Source organism: Carassius auratus, chromosome 25, assembly GCF_003368295.1.
Source record: "Carassius auratus strain Wakin chromosome 25, ASM336829v1, whole genome shotgun sequence".
Taxonomy (NCBI): domain Eukaryota; kingdom Metazoa; phylum Chordata; class Actinopteri; order Cypriniformes; family Cyprinidae; genus Carassius; species Carassius auratus.
The window spans coordinates 20,313,129-20,330,869 of NC_039267.1; the positions used below are offsets into that span (position 1 = coordinate 20,313,129).

The 17,741-nt window shown below is 40.1% G+C and overlaps 4 protein-coding genes across 4 annotated transcripts in view; 2 read left to right on the forward strand and 2 right to left on the reverse strand.

The window, feature by feature from the left end:
- Positions 1-5: 5 nt before the first annotated feature.
- LOC113043812 (histone H2B-like) lies at positions 6-829 on the reverse strand. Its single transcript, XM_026203410.1, has one exon. The coding sequence runs from the start codon at positions 803-805 to the stop codon at positions 431-433; it is 375 nt and encodes a 124-aa protein (XP_026059195.1). The 5' UTR covers positions 806-829; the 3' UTR covers positions 6-430.
- Positions 830-4,356: 3,527 nt separating this feature from the next.
- LOC113043830 (histone H4-like) lies at positions 4,357-5,985 on the reverse strand. The gene has a single exon (XM_026203430.1). The coding sequence runs from the start codon at positions 5,509-5,511 to the stop codon at positions 5,227-5,229; it is 285 nt and encodes a 94-aa protein (XP_026059215.1). The 5' UTR covers positions 5,512-5,985; the 3' UTR covers positions 4,357-5,226.
- A 9,070-nt stretch (positions 5,986-15,055) lies between these two features.
- LOC113043678 (piggyBac transposable element-derived protein 4-like) overlaps positions 15,056-17,741 on the forward strand; it is a 75,150-nt gene continuing 72,464 nt past the window's right edge. The window contains exon 1 of the mRNA XM_026203192.1: positions 15,056-15,181. The gene's annotated coding sequence lies outside the window, so the exon portion shown is untranslated. The remainder of the gene's footprint in view (positions 15,182-17,741) is intronic.
- LOC113043772 (piggyBac transposable element-derived protein 4-like) lies at positions 15,890-17,477 on the forward strand. Its single transcript, XM_026203360.1, has one exon. The coding sequence runs from the start codon at positions 15,916-15,918 to the stop codon at positions 17,284-17,286; it is 1,371 nt and encodes a 456-aa protein (XP_026059145.1). The 5' UTR covers positions 15,890-15,915; the 3' UTR covers positions 17,287-17,477.

Here is a 17,741-nt window from a genome sequence, read left to right on the forward strand (position 1 = left end):
ACGCCTTTCATTAATGTGTTTTATTGGAAACTTTCTTCAACATTATATTGTAATCACGACGCAATCAATCGGAATTGTGCAATACAATGTGCATTTATTTTAGACTCCATTGTGCGAATACCAAAATAAAATTTTATATATTCTTATGTGCCCCCCCAAAAAAGCATTAAAATCGAAGGGTTACACCGAAAAAAAAAAAGATCAAGCCCACTGGTGACATACAGATAAGACACAAACCCTTGATTGAGGTCAAAACAATGGTTTCAAAGACCGTTACTATCTTGATATAAAACTGCGATTTATAACGTTTTATTCGCCAGAAAGAAGCATTCCAGTTTCAGAAAAACAGACTAAAATTATGCAAACTCTTTAAGTGATGAGATGGGTGGCTCTTAAAAGAGCCTTTGTGTTTCGGAGTCGGAACGAAGATCTACTTGGAGCTGGTGTACTTGGTGACGGCCTTGGTGCCCTCAGACACGGCGTGTTTGGCCAGCTCTCCGGGCAGCAGCAGACGCACGGCGGTCTGGATCTCTCTCGAGGTGATGGTGGAGCGCTTGTTGTAGTGAGCGAGACGAGACGACTCACCGGCGATGCGCTCGAAGATGTCGTTGACGAAAGAGTTCATGATCCCCATCGCCTTCGAAGAGATGCCGGTGTCAGGATGGACCTGCTTCAGCACTTTGTACACGTAGATAGCGTAGCTCTCCTTCCTGGACTTTCTGCGCTTCTTTCCTCCTTTAGTGGCGGTCTTGGTGACGGCCTTCTTGGAGCCCTTCTTAGGAGCGGACTTCGCTGGTTCAGGCATGTTAGTTCACGATGAGTAGAACAACACAATAAGTGTTTAAGATAATGGACTGGGGATTTATACAATGCTCATGCTAATTTAGGAGGGCTGGCTGCTTTTTCCTGATTGGGTCTTTTCGTACAATGATTGAAAGAAACATATTTCATTGGTTAAAAATGTGCGGGCTAGACAGACACATCAGCCAATCACAGGCTTCTAAATTTTACTGCTTCCGATCTCCTCCCACTCACAGTTCTTTGTCTCACTTTCCCGCCAAAGATGTTTGTGATAAACACAAATAAAGCTATTTTTATTGTTTTACACATTAAATTAAAACGGCTTTTATTTAATATTAACTCGTTTAATCACAAATGTGTTCCCATATATTAACACATCCAAATTGTTATCAGTAACCCTTAGAAATATTTTTATTTTGTTAGGTTACAAGTGTGACCAGTGAGATAATGTGTGTACGGATTTAACATATTTATGCAGTCATTAAACTGATATATATCATAACTCAGCTGTTATAAACTGTTCTAGCGGGTTTACTATATGCATTACTAAACCAGATCACAGTTGCCAACTCTCGCGAGACAAATACGCAACTGGAGCTTCAAAAACAAGCCCAAAACAAGCCCAATATCATTTGATTATTTATTTTCCGCATTATCATTTATTAACAATAAATGAGCCTGCAACATATTAAACGGAAACAACTGCTTTATTACAAAAGGACAAACTGTTTAAGAAAAAAAGGATAAAAAAATAAAAAAATCAGGGAACGGCAACAAAGCGGAGAGAACCACTTTCCTCATCTCCGATCACCTGTGAGGATGAATAGGATTGGAGAGAAGGAAAAGGACAAAAAGACAAGAGCATTAAGGGGAGCTGTAACATATATTTAGCTTAATAAAATAAAATGTAACCATACGTTTCTTCTGTTAGTATAGTATAGGACTAGGCCTACTTGTTAAAGCCTGTGATAATTAATATATAACAAAATCATTGTAAAAATTTAAAATTTACCTTACAAAAAAAAAGGTCATCCCTCTCCTCCCCTGCACTGTCCATCATCTCCCCAGAGGTCTCCTTTCCACCTCTGTACATCCCAACACTAAAGAGCTGCAACATTTCTTGGCTTGGGACAAAGTCCTTGCAACAAATTCCGAGTCTTCTTAGGCCGTAGCGAACGTACAGTATGCTACTGAGTGTTTTCTGCCCCATTCTGTTCCGCAATTTAGACTTTAGGTGGTTCATTTGTGAAAAAAAAACTCTTTCATCATCTGCATTGCTTAAAGGCATCGCAAGAAGAGACAGCGCAAACAGGGCCAGATCTTTAAAACACTGTTCCCCACTGCTGTCCTTGTAGTTCAGAACTTCGGCCCAGAACTGTTCTGCTCGACAGTCATCCTTTATTTTCCACTCATGGAAGCTGATTGCCTGATACTGTGCATCCAGGGCCCCGAGATCACCAGTGTACATTTTCAGCATGGATACTGTGGCTAACTGTGGTTTGTTCTGTGATAGAATCACATGGTGACATGCTGAATGGTGACTTGGATTTCCAGGTATTGATATTTGCTGGGAGCCTATTCTGCACCTGCTTTGCTGCTTCCAGAAGGAAATCCCGGCATCTGTTCTTCATATTTGTTTCGGCAGTGCTGTCCAGCTTTGCATCTCCAAGAGTAATAGTAAACTGCACGCCGAAATTAACCGCACACACGGGCAGATGATTGGTTGTGTCATTCAAATTGACATCAAGGATATTCGGAATCAGAAGGAGGTATGGCGCTGGGTGTGATTACTCTGGAGATAAGTGTACGGAACAGGGGCGTAGATTACGCGGGGGACGTGGGGGACATGCCCCCCCCCCCCCAACACACTTTTATCATCACGGAAATTTGTCCCCTGCACTTTTTCGGGCAAGTGTGTTCGTATAGAGGCTTTCAAGAGCTGGTGTGAATAAATATAGATTTAGACTCAAAGAAACAGGATAGTGTGCAAATGATCTGATGTTTTTTTTCTGACCCAGAAAGCGAAATCAACATCACGGAGTGCTAAACACTGCTGCAGTGAGTGTATGTGTGTTTCATTCATACTCGAAGCCGGCGGGCGCTCTCGCGCAGAAAGCGTCCACCCACCGCTTGTATGAAAACAATTATTTTCGGTTTTGTTTTTTTAAAGTCCAAAAAAATCTCCAGCAGGTGTTAAATAGAGTATATGAACAATGTAGTGCTAATTGACATAGCATTTATTATAGTATAGAAACAATTCTGCCTTATTATGTGATAAAAAAGTTTGTAGTATATAAACAAATCATTATTTGTTATTGTCCAGCAGTTATATATTTCTAAGCCAATTAAAAGCTAGAGATTAGAGAAAAATTAAAGTTACCTATAGTATCCACTACCAGTCAGAAGTTTTTGAACAGTAAGCTTTTTATATATATATAAGTCTCTTCTGTTCACCAAGCCTGCATTTATTTGATCCAAGTACTTCAAATCAGTGAAATTTTGAAATATGTTTACTAGCCTATTTAAAGTAGCTGTTTTCTATTTTAATATTTTTTCATCATTACTCCAGTCACACAATCCTTCAGAAAAAATCTGATATACTGATTTGCTGCTAAAAAAAAAAAAAAAAACCTTGTATTATGATAATGTTGAAAACAACTGAGTAGAATTTTTTCAGGTTTCTTTGATGAATAGTTCAGAAGAGCAACATTTACCTGATACAGAAATCTCTGTAATCATGTACAAATCATTGTAAAATTATGTCTATCATCACATCAATTTAAAGAATCCTTGCTAAATAAAAGTATTAATTTATATATATATATATATATATATATATATATATATATATATATATATATATATATATATATATATATATATATATATATATATATATATATATATATATATATATATTAAATCACATAAATGCTGATGTGTGGATCCTGCTAAAAAATTACTCATATGTTTTAAATATTGATAATCAGCAAATTGTCATATTATAATGATTTCTGATTAATGTGACACTGAAGACTGGAGGAATGATGCTGAAAATACACCTTTGATCAGAGGAATAAATTACCTTTAAAATTCAAGTAGAAAACAGTTATTTTAAACAGCATAAATATTTCAAAATATTACTTTTTTTTGCTGTACTTTGGATCAAATAAATTCAGGCTTGGTGAGCAGAAGAGACTTTTTTCAAAACATTTAAAATCTTACTTTAAAAAAAAAAACTGGTGACTGGTAGGCTATATAGATTACAGAAATGTTATATCGTAATGTTTTATGTGTCTGTGTGTGTGTGTAATTTCTGTACCCCTCACTTCTGAAAAAATGGCTACGCCCATGGTACGGAAAAATTACTGTAGGCAGTCCAGCATTTTAAATGCATTACCATTTTCAAGTTGGAACAGTTTGTTGGCTCTAGAAAACTCATGTAAGATGGGCATAAGAAACTCCAGGTATAGTTTATTTACAGGATCACAGTACACAGTACACAGTACTGGTAGAGTACTTCTGCATCATAGCATCGTTTTGCATCTTTACATGGCTGGAAATGTAACTTCAGCTCATTCCATTGCATTTACTCAGGGACACAGCAGTCATATATGGAGAGCCATCTAGTGCCTGAAAGCTGCACTAGCATCAATGGCGTTTCACCGGGGTTGATTAATTGGTAAATTTTGGCATATTCTCTGCGCCTCAGTGCACTGTGAGAAAACCAGTTGTGCGAATGTGAAATTAAAAACTCGAGATTGCGAGGCAGTGTTTCAACGGCTTTGCTGGCACAAAGTTTAATTGAATGACACATGCACTTAAGTAGTTGTAGTTTCTCATTCTTTTTGAGAAGGTGAGTATAAACTGAGTTTTTCCGTCCAACCATGACACTACAACCATCAGTTCCGATGCCCACACATCTCTTGAAATCCAGACCGATACTGTCAAGAAACTGTGTCAGTGTTGTCGTGATTGCTTCTGCCGTCTCTCCCTGCATATCCACTAAACCCAAAAATGTTGAAACAATCTTGTTTAATGAGACACTGTAGTAACGCACTACAACAAGTGAATACGGAGCCTCTCTAATATCTTTTAGCAAGTCTTTAAACATGCAGGAGGCTATGACATTGCTGATAAGTGCTGTGCATTTTGTACGATGGATGCTCACGTCCTTTTCAAAGGCAGCATTTACCAATTCACCCAAGTGATCAACTAACTGCTGTGTGGCAAGATATATAGCTTGCTAGCTGAAGCTCAGCCATTTGATTTGTAGTCGAAGGTTTTGACACGGTAAGATTATGTACATGTAACATCCCTAAATAGCAAAATTTAAACAAATGTACTCTTTTTGAAGATGTGGGTGGCTCTTAAAAGAGCCTTTGGGGTTTTCTACTAACACGGACCCGTTTATCCTCCGAAGCCTTACAGAGTACGTCCCTGTCGTTTCAGCGCGTACACGACGTCCATGGCGGTGACGGTCTTTCTCTTGGCGTGCTCGGTGTAGGTCATGGCATCGCGGATCACGTTCTCTAGGAACACTTTCAGCACACCGCGGGTCTCCTCGTAGATCAGACCGGAGATACGCTTGAACCCGCCGCGGCGAGCGAGACGACGGATGGTGGGTTTGGTGATGCCCTGGATGTTATCCCGCAGCACTTTCCGGTGACACTTTCCGGAGACGCTTAGCGCCTCCTTTACCGAACCCATTACTATATTTTCAAGCTTTACTTACTGCTATAGATATTGTACCTGAAAGTGCCACGAGGCAAGAAGGACGCCAGCACAGCACCACAGCACAAAGTGGTCACCAGCCCAGCGCCACGGTGCAAGATGGCCGCCAGCTCAGCGACAATGCCCAATATGGCCGCTGAGACGTTTCTGGATTATTTGTCCATGTTGTCAAAGATCCTAGAGATTCCCAGGAGTGTTCACGTCACGTCTGTCGATCCAGAGACTGTTCACGTCACGTCAGCTGAGCCAGCACCACAGTACAAGATGGCCACCAACCCAGTGCCACTGCACAAGGCGGCCGCCAGCCCAGAGCCACTGCAGAGGATGACAGCTACAGAGGGTTTTCTGGAGTTGAGTCAGGTTCCAGTTGACCCTCCAGAGTTGAGTCAGGTTCCAATTGACCTTCCAGAGTTGAGTCAGGTTCCGGTTGACCCTCCAGAGTTGAGTCAGGTTCCGGTTGACCTTCCAGAGTCAAGTCATATTCCCATTGACCTTCCAGAGTCGAGTCAGGTGCCCATTGACTTTCCAGAGTTGAGTCAAGTGCTCATGGACCCTCCAGAGTCAGGGTTAGTCACCGTCAACCTTCCAGAGTCAAGGTTAGTCACGTCGACCTCCCAGAGTCAGGGTTAAACACCGCCGACCTTCCAGAGTCAGGACTAGTCACAACTGACCTTCCAGAGTCAGGGTTAGTTACCATGGACTTTCCAGAGTCAAGGCTAGTCACTGTTGACCTCCCAGAGTCAAGTCAAGTCACTGGTGATCTTCAAGGACAGAGTCAAGTCACTGGTGATCTTCAAGGACCGAGTCAAGTCACTGGTGATCTTCATGAACAAATACAAGTCACCAATGATCTTCATGAACAAATGCAAGTCACCAATAGTCTTCATGAGAAGAGTCAAGTCAGCCCCGATCTTCTGGAATCCAGTAGAAACACCATGGGATTACCAGTTTTGTCACTTCTCGGTGGAAATAATCGAGCCTCTCCATGGTTCTGGTGAACTACCAGAGTCTCTCCTCGCTTCTGTGGAACTTCCGGAGACTCATCATGTCTCAGTCAAACTCTTGGAGCACCCGACTGTTCCTGTTGTGGCCACGGAGGCTACCCCTAACATGTTCATGTTGCAGACTTGCCCAACCAGACTTGTCCTCCCTTTGGCCCGGCCGCACGAATGTGGTGGTCTTCTGCTCCGCCCTGGGGGCTTTCTGCATCGATCCCACAAGGACGTGGTGGCCTTCTGATCCGCCCTGGGGGGCACCCGTTCCGACCACACTGTTGTGGTGGTCTTCTGCTCCGCCCTGGGGGGCTTCCACCCTGACCACATGGTTGTGGTGGTCTTCTGTTCCGCCCTGGGGGGCATCCGTCCCGACCACACGGAGGTGGTGGTCTTCTGCTCCGCCCTGGGGGGCTTCCGCCCTGACCACATGGTTGTGGTGGTCTTCTGCTCTGCCCTGGGAGGCTTCCACCCTAACCACAAGGTTGTGGTGGTCTTCTGCTCCGCCCTGGGGGGCTTCCGCTCTGACCACACGGTTGTTGTGGTCTTCTACTCCACCTTGGGGGACTCCGGCCTCGACCACAAGGATGTGGTGGTCTTCTGTTCCGCCCTGGGGGGCATCCGTCCCGACCACACGTTTGTGGACTAGTCTGTGTCTGTCATTCCGTTTCCTTCTAGGACCTGGCCCTCCGTCCCTCCCCCTGATCCTCCGCCGGTCCACCACCCTCCTGAACTCCTTGTTTTGTGTTGCACTTCTCTTGTCTCTGTTTCCCCATTTTACCTGGTTGTCTTGTCTCTGTTTCCCCATTCTACCTGGTCCTCTTGTCTCTGTTTTACCATGTTATCTGACCCTCCGTCCCTCCCCCTAGTCCTCCGCCGCTCCACCTCCCCCCTAGTCTCTTTGTCTGTTTGGTTTTCCCTTGGTTTCGGGTGGAGCATCTGGCAGCTGCTCCGTGGAGGAGGGGGTAATGTCACGCTGTCTAGTCTGTGTTTCCCTGGGTGTCCACTAGTGGGCTCACATTCCCTTAAGCACTTTACCATAGACACTAGAATTCCTTTAGTCTGGTCCTGTCTTCACAGAAATTGCACTCCAGTTAATTGCACCAGGTGCAGGAAATCTATTGTCATTAGCCTCCTTATAAATATCAGTCTTTCCCTGTTGTTTGAATGGAAACCTTACCCTTTGTATGTCCAGTCTTCTCGCTCCCCGAGATTCTTCCTTCCTCATATTCTGAGTTCCCGTCCCGTTCCCTTTCCTATTCCTCTCTTGTTTGTTTGTTTTTGTTTGGACTGCATTCTGGTTTTGACCCTGGCATGTCTGACAACGATTTTGGATTATCCCAATAAAGCATACCTGAGAATGGATCTCTCGTTCTCTTTGTTTCACTGGTCGTGAATCGTCACAAAAACATACTGTGCCATGGTATAACAGTAACACTCACTCTCTCAAAAAAAGAAACTCGTAGTCTTGAACGCAAATGGAGAAAAACTAACTTGGAAGTTTTTAGAATTGCATGGAAAAACAGTATGTCAAGCTAGAGACAGGCTCTAAAAACTGCTAGGGCAGACCATATACACAAACTCATTGAAAATAACCAAAACAATCCAAGGTTTTTATTTAGCACAGTGGCTAAATTAACAAATTACCAGATGCCAGCTGATTCAAATATTCCACCAACGATAAATAGTAATGACTGTAATCACTGTATCTAAACCAACACCATGTTTATTAGATCCTGTACCCACTAAATTACTGAAAGAGTGGTTACCTGTAGCCAAAGAACCGCTTCTCAATATCATTATCTTTAGGTCACGTCCCAAAACCATTCGAGCTGGCGGTTATTAAGCCTCTTATTAAGAAACCAAAACTAGGTCCTAGTGTACTGGCAAATTATAGGCCTATTTCAAATCTTCCATTTATGTCTAAAATTTTAGAAAAAGTTGTGTCTGCTCAATTGAGCACCTTCCTGCATAAAACTTATCTCTATGAAGAATTTGAGTCAGGTTTCAGGCCCCACCATAGCACAGAAACTGCACTTGTTAAAATTACAAATGACCTGTTCCTTGCGTCAGATCAAGGCTGCATCTAATTTCTAGCCTTACTTGATCTTAGTGCTGCTTTCGACACCATAGATCATGACATACTCATAGATCGATTACAAAACTATACAGGTATTCAAGGGCAGGCTCTAAAATGGTTTAGATCCTACTTGTCCAATCACTACCATTTTGTTTACTTAAATGGGGTGTCATCTCATTTATCATCAGTGAAATATGGAGTGCCACAAGGATCCGTCCTAGGTCCCCTTCTATTTTCAATATACATGTTGCCCCTTGGTAATATTATTAGAAAATATGGAATTAACTTCCACTGTTATGCTGATGATACTCAGCTATATATCTCAACGAGACCAGATGAAATTTCTCAATTATCTAAGCTAACAGAGTGTTAAAAATGTAAAAGATTGGATGACAAATAATTTTCTCCAATTAAATTCGGATAAGACAGAGATATTAATTATTGGACCAAAAAAACAATACACAGAATCTTGTAGATTACAATCTGCAACTAGACAGATGCACTGTTACTTCCTCTACAGTCAGAAATCTGGGTGTTATATTAGACAGCAATTTGTCTTTTGAAAATCATATTTCCAATGTTACAAAAACTGCATTCTTCCATCTTAGAAACATTGCCAAGCTACGAAACATGTTATCTGTTTCTGATGCAGAAAAGCTAGTTCATGCATTTATGACCTCTAGACTGGACTATTGTAACACACTTCTAAGTGGTTGTCCTGCTTCGTCAATAAACAAGCTACGGTAGTCCAAAATGCAGCAGCTAGAGTCCTTACGAGGTCAAGAAAATATGATCATATTACCCCAATTTTACGGTCTCTGCACTGGCTACCTATTAAGTTCCGTATCAGTTACAAATTATCATTACTTACCTATAAGGCCCTAAATGGTTTAGCTCCTGCGTACCTAACTAGCCTTCTACCACGCTACAATCCATCACGCACCCTAAGGTCTCAAAATGCTGGACTTTTGTTAGTTCCTAGGATAGCAAAGTCCACTAAAGGAGGTAGAGCTTTCTCACATTTGGCTCCCAAACTCTGGAATAGCCTTCCTGATAATGTTCGGGGTTCAGACACACTCTCTCTGTTTAAATCTAGATTAAAAACGCATCTCTTTCGCCAAGCATTCGAATAATGTATTTCTTAATTTGTGAGTGTAGTTGCATCTGATCAAATGTGCATTTTTATTCATTAGCTTGGGTTAAAGTAATTTAACTTTGTTGGATCAGCAGCTACGCTAATGATGTCTCTATTTTGTTTCTATGTTTTGCCACAGGATTTACATCTTGTGGTAACTAGGATTTACACAAGCTCCAGTCTGGATCCAGAACACCTGAGAAGAGATGATGCTGACCCTCAGAGGACCTCAGATGATGCTAACCCTGAATCAACAAACAGAACTAACAATTATTGCTACATGTGTGACTGCATCATATAATAATTATTAATTAATAATATTGATAATGTTCATCGTCTAGCTGACTACGTCTTGTATTATTTGTTTCTAAAAATCCTGTCAAACGTGCACAAACTGACAGTCACCACCATAAGCTACTACTAAATATTGTAGAAACAATTTTCTGTAAAGTTGCTTTGTAACGTTTTTTTTTTTTTTTTTTTTTTTTTGTAAAAAGCGCTATACAAATAAACTTAAATTGAATTGAATTGAACTGCTCTTGGTTCTGGGTGTGTGTTCATGGTGTGTGTGTGTGTGAGCTTGTTTATGTGTTTAACGAGGACACAAATTTGTATAATGACATAGGTATGACACAGGTATTACAATGAGGAGGTGGTTTATGAGGACATTTTTAGTGTCCCCGTAATTCAAAACGCTTATAAATCATACAAAATTAGTTATTTTGAAAATCCAAAAATGCACAAAGTTTCCTATGAGGGTTAGGTTTAGGTGTAGGGTTGGGGTAGGGCAATAGACAATACAGTTTTTACAGAATAAAACCCATTACGCCTATGGAGAGTGTGTGTGTGTTCATGGTGTGTGTGTTAACTGCTCCATGTGTTTGTTCACAATGTGTGTGTGTGTGTGTTCACGGTGTGTGTGTGTTCACTTCTCCATGTGTGTGTGTTTGTGTGTGTTCACGGTGTGTGTGTGTTAGGGTGACCATATGCGCCATTCATATGGGACACGTCCCGGCAAGGATTTTAATATTGGCAAAAACATCCAGAGCAGTTTGACCAATAACATGCAGGTATTGTACGTAATCGAACAATCGTGGAGCTGCGTGTGATAAGGTGAGATCTAGAGGGAACCATCAAAGCGATGCAAAGATGTGCATGTGTTTGTTCGTTCGATTGACTTGAAGCGTCGCTGTGCACAAATCCAAAAAAACAAAACAAAGTGCACCATAATGCTTCAAGTCAAACGAAGAACAAACACGTGAAAGCTTTTTATAGCTCTCATGAATGTAACACAACAATCAACCTGCACAGTGCAAATTGCCAAAACCTGGATATTTTAGGCATTATTAAAATCCTGGCTGAGACATGTCCCGTATGAACGTTGCATATGGCCACCCTAGTGTGTGTTCACAGTGTGTGTGTGTTTACTGCTCCAAGTGTGTGTTCAAAGTGTGTGTGTGTGTTCACTGCTCCGGGTGTGTGTTCATAGTGTGTGTGTGTTCAGGGAGTGTGTGTGCACTTGGATGGGTTAAATGCAGAGCACCAATTCTGAGTGAGGGTTACCATACGTGGCAAATGTCACAACTTTCACTTTCTTTCACTTTCACTTAAAGATCCTTCTATATTTCCTTTTTTAATCAATGTAATTATTTTTAATAAACTCTTACAAGCCCTAAGCAATTCCTCTAAACCAAACTGCCCCTCCACTGACTCTGCAACAATATTAGTAATCATAATTTTCGAACTGTTGACTTAATCAAGAAAAAAACGTATATAATTTGAAAGCTTATAGTCTGTGCCCGGTTGCATGAAACTCCTTAAGCTAAGAAATCCCTAAGATATAAGGGTACCCTTGGTGAAACTTGGGTTCCAAGAAAAAACCCTAAGGGTTTCCCTAAGGAACTTAAGGCTGTTTTTACCCTTAATTATCTAAGTGTTCCCTTAAGTGTTGCTGCAAAGTCCTTAGTGACCATTTCACCTTAATACATTTAAGGGATCAAAACAGCTCCCTTAAGTCAACTTAAACTCAATGGCTGATTTAGTGTTAATTGAAGAGGAGGAAATACCAAGGCGTGTTTTTAATGATCGTAATAATCGTTTGGAGACGATGAATGGTTGTTGACAGGTTGAAGAGTATTATTATTATTATTATTATTATAACCACTTACGAAAACAATAATTGCCTTTTCGTCCTCTGTCCAGATTGCTTTACATTTTTTTTCTTTCTGTTATGTTTGTACTCTCCATAGTAAAAATATATTAATAAAAGTGTGATTTTAGCAAGGGTTTGGCTTTGTGGTTCGTTATGTTCTGTTTACTGTTAGAGGTAGTAACTATAGCAACTGCGGCGATCTTTGCCGTATGTTGTCAGAAGCTACTGTGAAACACTTAGGGAAGGGTGACAATTAAGAGCTTTCTTGCAATGCTCTTAATGGAATCCCTTACCTCAGGGATTTTTTCTCCCTCAGGAGTTTCATGCAACCGGGCAACATAGCATTTTGATCAACTCTAAAGTAGTGCTGAGTCATTTGATAATTTAGCACAATGCCAGATTTATAAGCAATTGTTTGGAGGCCGCGCATTTTATTTTTATTTTTACCAGGACCACAACAAAAGTGTGATAAGTCAAAGGTGAAATAAAACCTACAAGAAAATTATGAGAAGTAAATGTAAAAAGTGAGTGTAATGCATTAACATTAACCCATATTATTCATACACACGCGAGCGCACACACACACACACACACACACACACACTCAATCTTAATCATGCGCACACATATTTGCACTCATACAGTACATATGTATGCATGCCTAATAAATAAATTATAGTCTGTAAGAATTTAAATAAATGATCAAATTTGAAAAATATTTAATATTTATGTTCAGTGAAACCAAATTATATCACACTGTTAATAAAACACAAAGGTAGAATTGTACCCTTCACAGAAAAAATAAAATAAAATAAAATATTGTTAAAATCGGGATGAAACTACTTCTATCATCCTATTTACCTTGAAAATATTTTTGTACCAGCTGGTTTTCTGAGAAGAAAATCATTTAACACTTATTGCAGAGGCACATGTTGTATCCCCTTTTCCTGCCGCCATTTTGAATATATTTGAATACATTTTGAATATATGCAAGATCTAAAAAAATATATAAATAAAAAGACAACAATTAAATGTAATCTTTGACAACACTTTGGGGCTTCTCAAGTTGGTGGTTGGGACATGATGCTACATCTTAAATGGTTCAAAATGCCTTCCAAATAGTGGTCCACTTTAGTGACCACGAGAGGGATAACTAATATTTTCGACGAAAATACATTTTCCTCCGGATCAAATTGACTCGAACACATCCAGAGGGTTAAATCTTGTTTATGAAATCTCAGTTTATGAAATATCTCGCAAAGTTAAAGGTAGTTTAGAGTTGTCAAAGTTGCAGCTCAACAAAAATGTAAACCTGCAGCTGAATTAATCTGGAATAAAATTTCAACATGAATTGGGACTGTTTAAAAATGTCTTTATCCATTTAACTTTAAACTAATTATTAAAATCCACAGTTTTTTTCTTCTTCATCATCGAGATATATACCATGTCAACATTTTATAACATACCATATATCCCAAAGGTCTAGTTTTGGGGAACTTTTGATTCGTGTTGACTGCTTCTTCAGCGGAAACTAAATGTGTTTGTAAATAGTTGCTTAGGTGCAAATGTTTAGAAAGTAATTTATGGATATTGATGCCCCATCAACAGACACAAAGGTGTCTCTATTGGCCTATATATCTGTTAATTGACCATCACTTATGCATGCACTATAGTAGGTTACCTTGGACAATCAACTATTCACACTTTTCTAAGAAAATGCCTTCACATGCACGTCATACAAGAGGCTCTTAATTAACGAGTTCACATTTACACTCATTTCACATCTTACAGTTTAATTTAGCTGCAACTGTATGGCATAAACAACAAATGAAATATTATAAAAGAAATGTGTGAGCGTTTTTTACCCTCTCTTTGAGTAAATCAGTGTAGCTATTATATATTCTGTCATTTTTGTTCATAAGGATAGGAGTAAGTCATCATTTGATCATTTGAAACAAAAAAATGCTGGGTTATTTATCACGAAAGCTGCTGCTTTTTTTGCGTGCTCTACTGGTGTAGCCTACTTCTTCAGCGAAATAAAGGTTTGTATACATTTTATATAAAAGTCTTTACTGTGCTGTGCTATTATATTTTACACAACATAAAAGGACAAGATGGCATCTGCATCGGCAGCGTCGGTTGTCTTACATAACATAAACTGATTTTATCGTTATAATAGGCTTCGGGATTTAGTGTATTTTTGATCATGTTCTATAATCTCAGTTAGAATTCCTACAGTTTGTTTATGGGCGGGTTAAAAAGTCAGCCACTGCATTCTGAGGCATTTGAAGCTCAGTTCCCTGTCCATGGCATGGGCAGAATAGACAAATGATATGAGGGATAATTTGAATTTATTTATTTTTACAGTAAAAAAACAAAATAGCGATCGTCCCACAAAAACATGACTATTTGAATGTTCTGTCCGGACTCGACACGTGATCAATCTTTCCCGCGCAGCCGCACTTCCACATACATCAGTTACCCGACTGTGAAAGATGTTGACTGATAAATTGTCACTATGACAAAAATACTGATGCCCTCTGGTGCCCAGGGAAGAGAAGAAGAATAAAAACGGACAAAGACAGAGCTGTTGTGATGTGGTGAATTATAATGATCATATAAGTAACTAGATGAGGCAAAAGATTGTAAACAAACTTTATCTTGCACTGGGTCAGTCGACCAATCAGAGCTGTCGGAAGGAGGAACTTTGTAGAAAACGAGAATTTGAGAGAGAACATAAAATAATATGCAGTATTTGAAATGTAATTTGTGTTTTGAACATTAAAACCTGTCAACATGATATTACACCAAATACGCAAAATAATGATCTTTTAAAACAGCATAATATGATTTATTTAAGAAAGTCTTAAAAGTCTTAAATCAAACACTTCACAACACTTACAAAGGGTAAGAATACAAGATCTGGGAAAAGTTATACAGTTATGTTTACAAAAGGCAAAGTTTAATGACGGGTTTCCTCAAAACATGTTTTTTCTCTCAGTTGTAATGTTTTATCTTGATCTGCACACACACACAAACAAACTGAGCTCTATTCATATGCTAATGATATGATGCAGTCATATGGTTAACGCCCCTCATCACTACTATAAATCTGGCAGTACAGTTCAGCTTGTTCACTTTTTAATCACGATGGCGGAAGCTCTTCAGACGACCACAGACAGCGAAGAAGAAAGTACTTTTCCCTCAGAAGAAGAGGAAGACTTTGATGATGAACTCCTGTATTTCGAGGAGCGCTGTGATGCTGCAGAGAACCCAATTTCTAAAGAGTAAGTCATTTATTCTGACTTTGATTAGTAACTAGAGTCAAATATACCTTATTATTAGTTAGGGCATGATTGTAACACTGTTTAAGACCTATTGCCAGATTAAAATCAGTAAGTTAGCCCATGACTGAAATACATAGTCCTTTTCTTCATTATATCTAACTGTAAATGTTGTACCAATGTGAACGTTTTGTAATGTAACATTAGATAAATTCAATGTTTAGACTATATCTAACTTTTGATTTGTGTTGACCGCCCTTTATAGCGGAAACAAAGTATGTTTGTAAATAGTTGCTTAGATGCAGATGTTTTGAAAGTGTTTTATGGATATTGATGCCTCATCAACAGACAAAAAGGATGTCTCTATTGGCCTATATATCTGTTAATTGACCATAACTTATGCATGCACTATAGTACGTTACCTTTGACAAAAAAATGTTTACAAACTATTTCTTTATTTTCTAGGAAAATGCCTTCAAGTGCACATCACACAAGGGCAACACACAAGCGTCTTTCAGCTTTCAACTCAGTTGAGAAACTTAACATGTAAGTGGATATTTACCCGTCATTTTACCTCTGACAGTTTAATTTTGCTTGTATAGTCTACTGTCAGATGTAGAAATGTTCACATAATGGATACACATTTGTAAATTGCTCCTCTTATTGACCCTGTTGTCACCATGCTCACTTTTATTTCTTTCTTTGTTTTAAACAGATGTGAGAGTGACAGTGACCAGATGTCTGCTGCAAAGAGAGTCAGGACTCTTTCATGGAAAGCAGAGACTGATGTTGACCAGGTTCCTCAGACTCTGAGATTCCTGCCTGCTCGGGAACCAGGACCACAGTTGTCTGCTGCTGACTCACACTCTCCCATGAGTCTTTTCAAACTGTTTTTCACAGAGAGCGCTGTGGAAAACCTGTGCCACAACACAAATGCTCAGGCTGCCAGGGCAATGTCAAAGGGTCACAAGTACAAATGGACAGATGTCGGTGTTGATGAGCTGTATCGCTACATCGGACTGATATTCTACATGTCTGTGGTGGAGATGAACTCCATCGCTGAATACTGGGAGGACAGTCTTTTTTCTGTGCCTTTTCCTGCCACAGTTATGTCAAAGGACAGATACCGCACCATTTCCTGGAATCTACACATGAGTCACCCAGACGCAGACGAGGAAAACGACAGAAAGAGGGGCACAGACCAACATGACCGTCTGTTCAGGATCAAACCCCTCATGGACACGATTCGTCTTGCGTGCAAAGCCTTCTATCATCCTAGAAGAAATCTAGCTGTGAAGGAGAGATTGGTGGCATGCAGAGCCAAGACAGGAATTAGACGGTGCACAAAAGTCAAGCCGACAAAGTTGGGATTCAAGTTTTTTGACCTTTCAGACTCATCAAATGGATATATTGTGGACTTCTCCGTCTACACGGGGAAGAATCGTTTTCCTGCAGGCCGTGGGCTTTCATATGATGCTGTGATGTCTCTCCTGGACCGTAAAGTTTTGGGCTCTGGGTACCATGTGTACATGAATAAATTCTACACCAGTCCAAAGCTCTTCACAGACTTGTTTGCTCTGAAGTTTGGTGCTTGTGGGGCGTACAGAGAGCAGAGGAAGGGCTTCCCAAAGACTGCAGCTAATTCACTGAGCAGTGACTCCACCATGGGATCCATCAGGTGGATTCGGGACGGGCCTCTTGTGTGTGTGAAGTGGATGGACACACAAGTGGTGTCTGTTTGTTCCACCATACATGCTGCCTATACAGGAGACCGTGTGAAAAGAACAATCAAAGTACAGGATAAGTCAAAGACAAAGTCTTTTCCATGTCCTGCACCTGTGACTGCATACAGCCAGCACATGGGGGGTGTTGACCTGTCCGATCAACTGTTGGAATACTACTCTGCACAGCACAAAACCATGAAATGGTACAGAAAAGTATTCCTACACTTCTTGGACATTGTTGCTAACAACGCTTTCATATTGCACAAAGAGCTGCATGGCCAAATGACTTGCAAAGAGTTCACGGAGGAGCTTATTGCAGAGTTCTGTGGCGTGTCACGGAAAGCAGCACCAAAACACAAACCATGTGTCAATTCCAGGAGCTGATCTTCCTTCAGAAGTCAGAAGAAACGCTACTGTCGGTCGTCGGATCTGTGTGCATTGCAAAGCAGTGCATGGAAAGAGGCTACAAACACCTTGCAAATGTTCACTTGTGTCTTGAACAGAAATGGCACAAAAGTATGTGACTGCGTTGAAATGAATAATAGTTTTTCCTGCTTCATTATTTTTTGTGTGGAAACTGTATTTTTGTTCTAATAAATTTAGCTTTGGCGAGAAGAAGAGACTACTTTCAAAAACATTTAAATGATTCCCAAACAATTTTTATTTTGTATTGTCTTGAATAAAGACTGGATCTGGTTGCTAAGGTGACCTTGGAATAACAGAGAAACAGACTAATAATAGCATAGATGCCATTCTTCTGATGATTTAGCAAGTACATCGGGTGTTATGGGAAGTTTTCCCATTCCGGTTTACCTGATTAACACAGCCTAAAAGTCCTT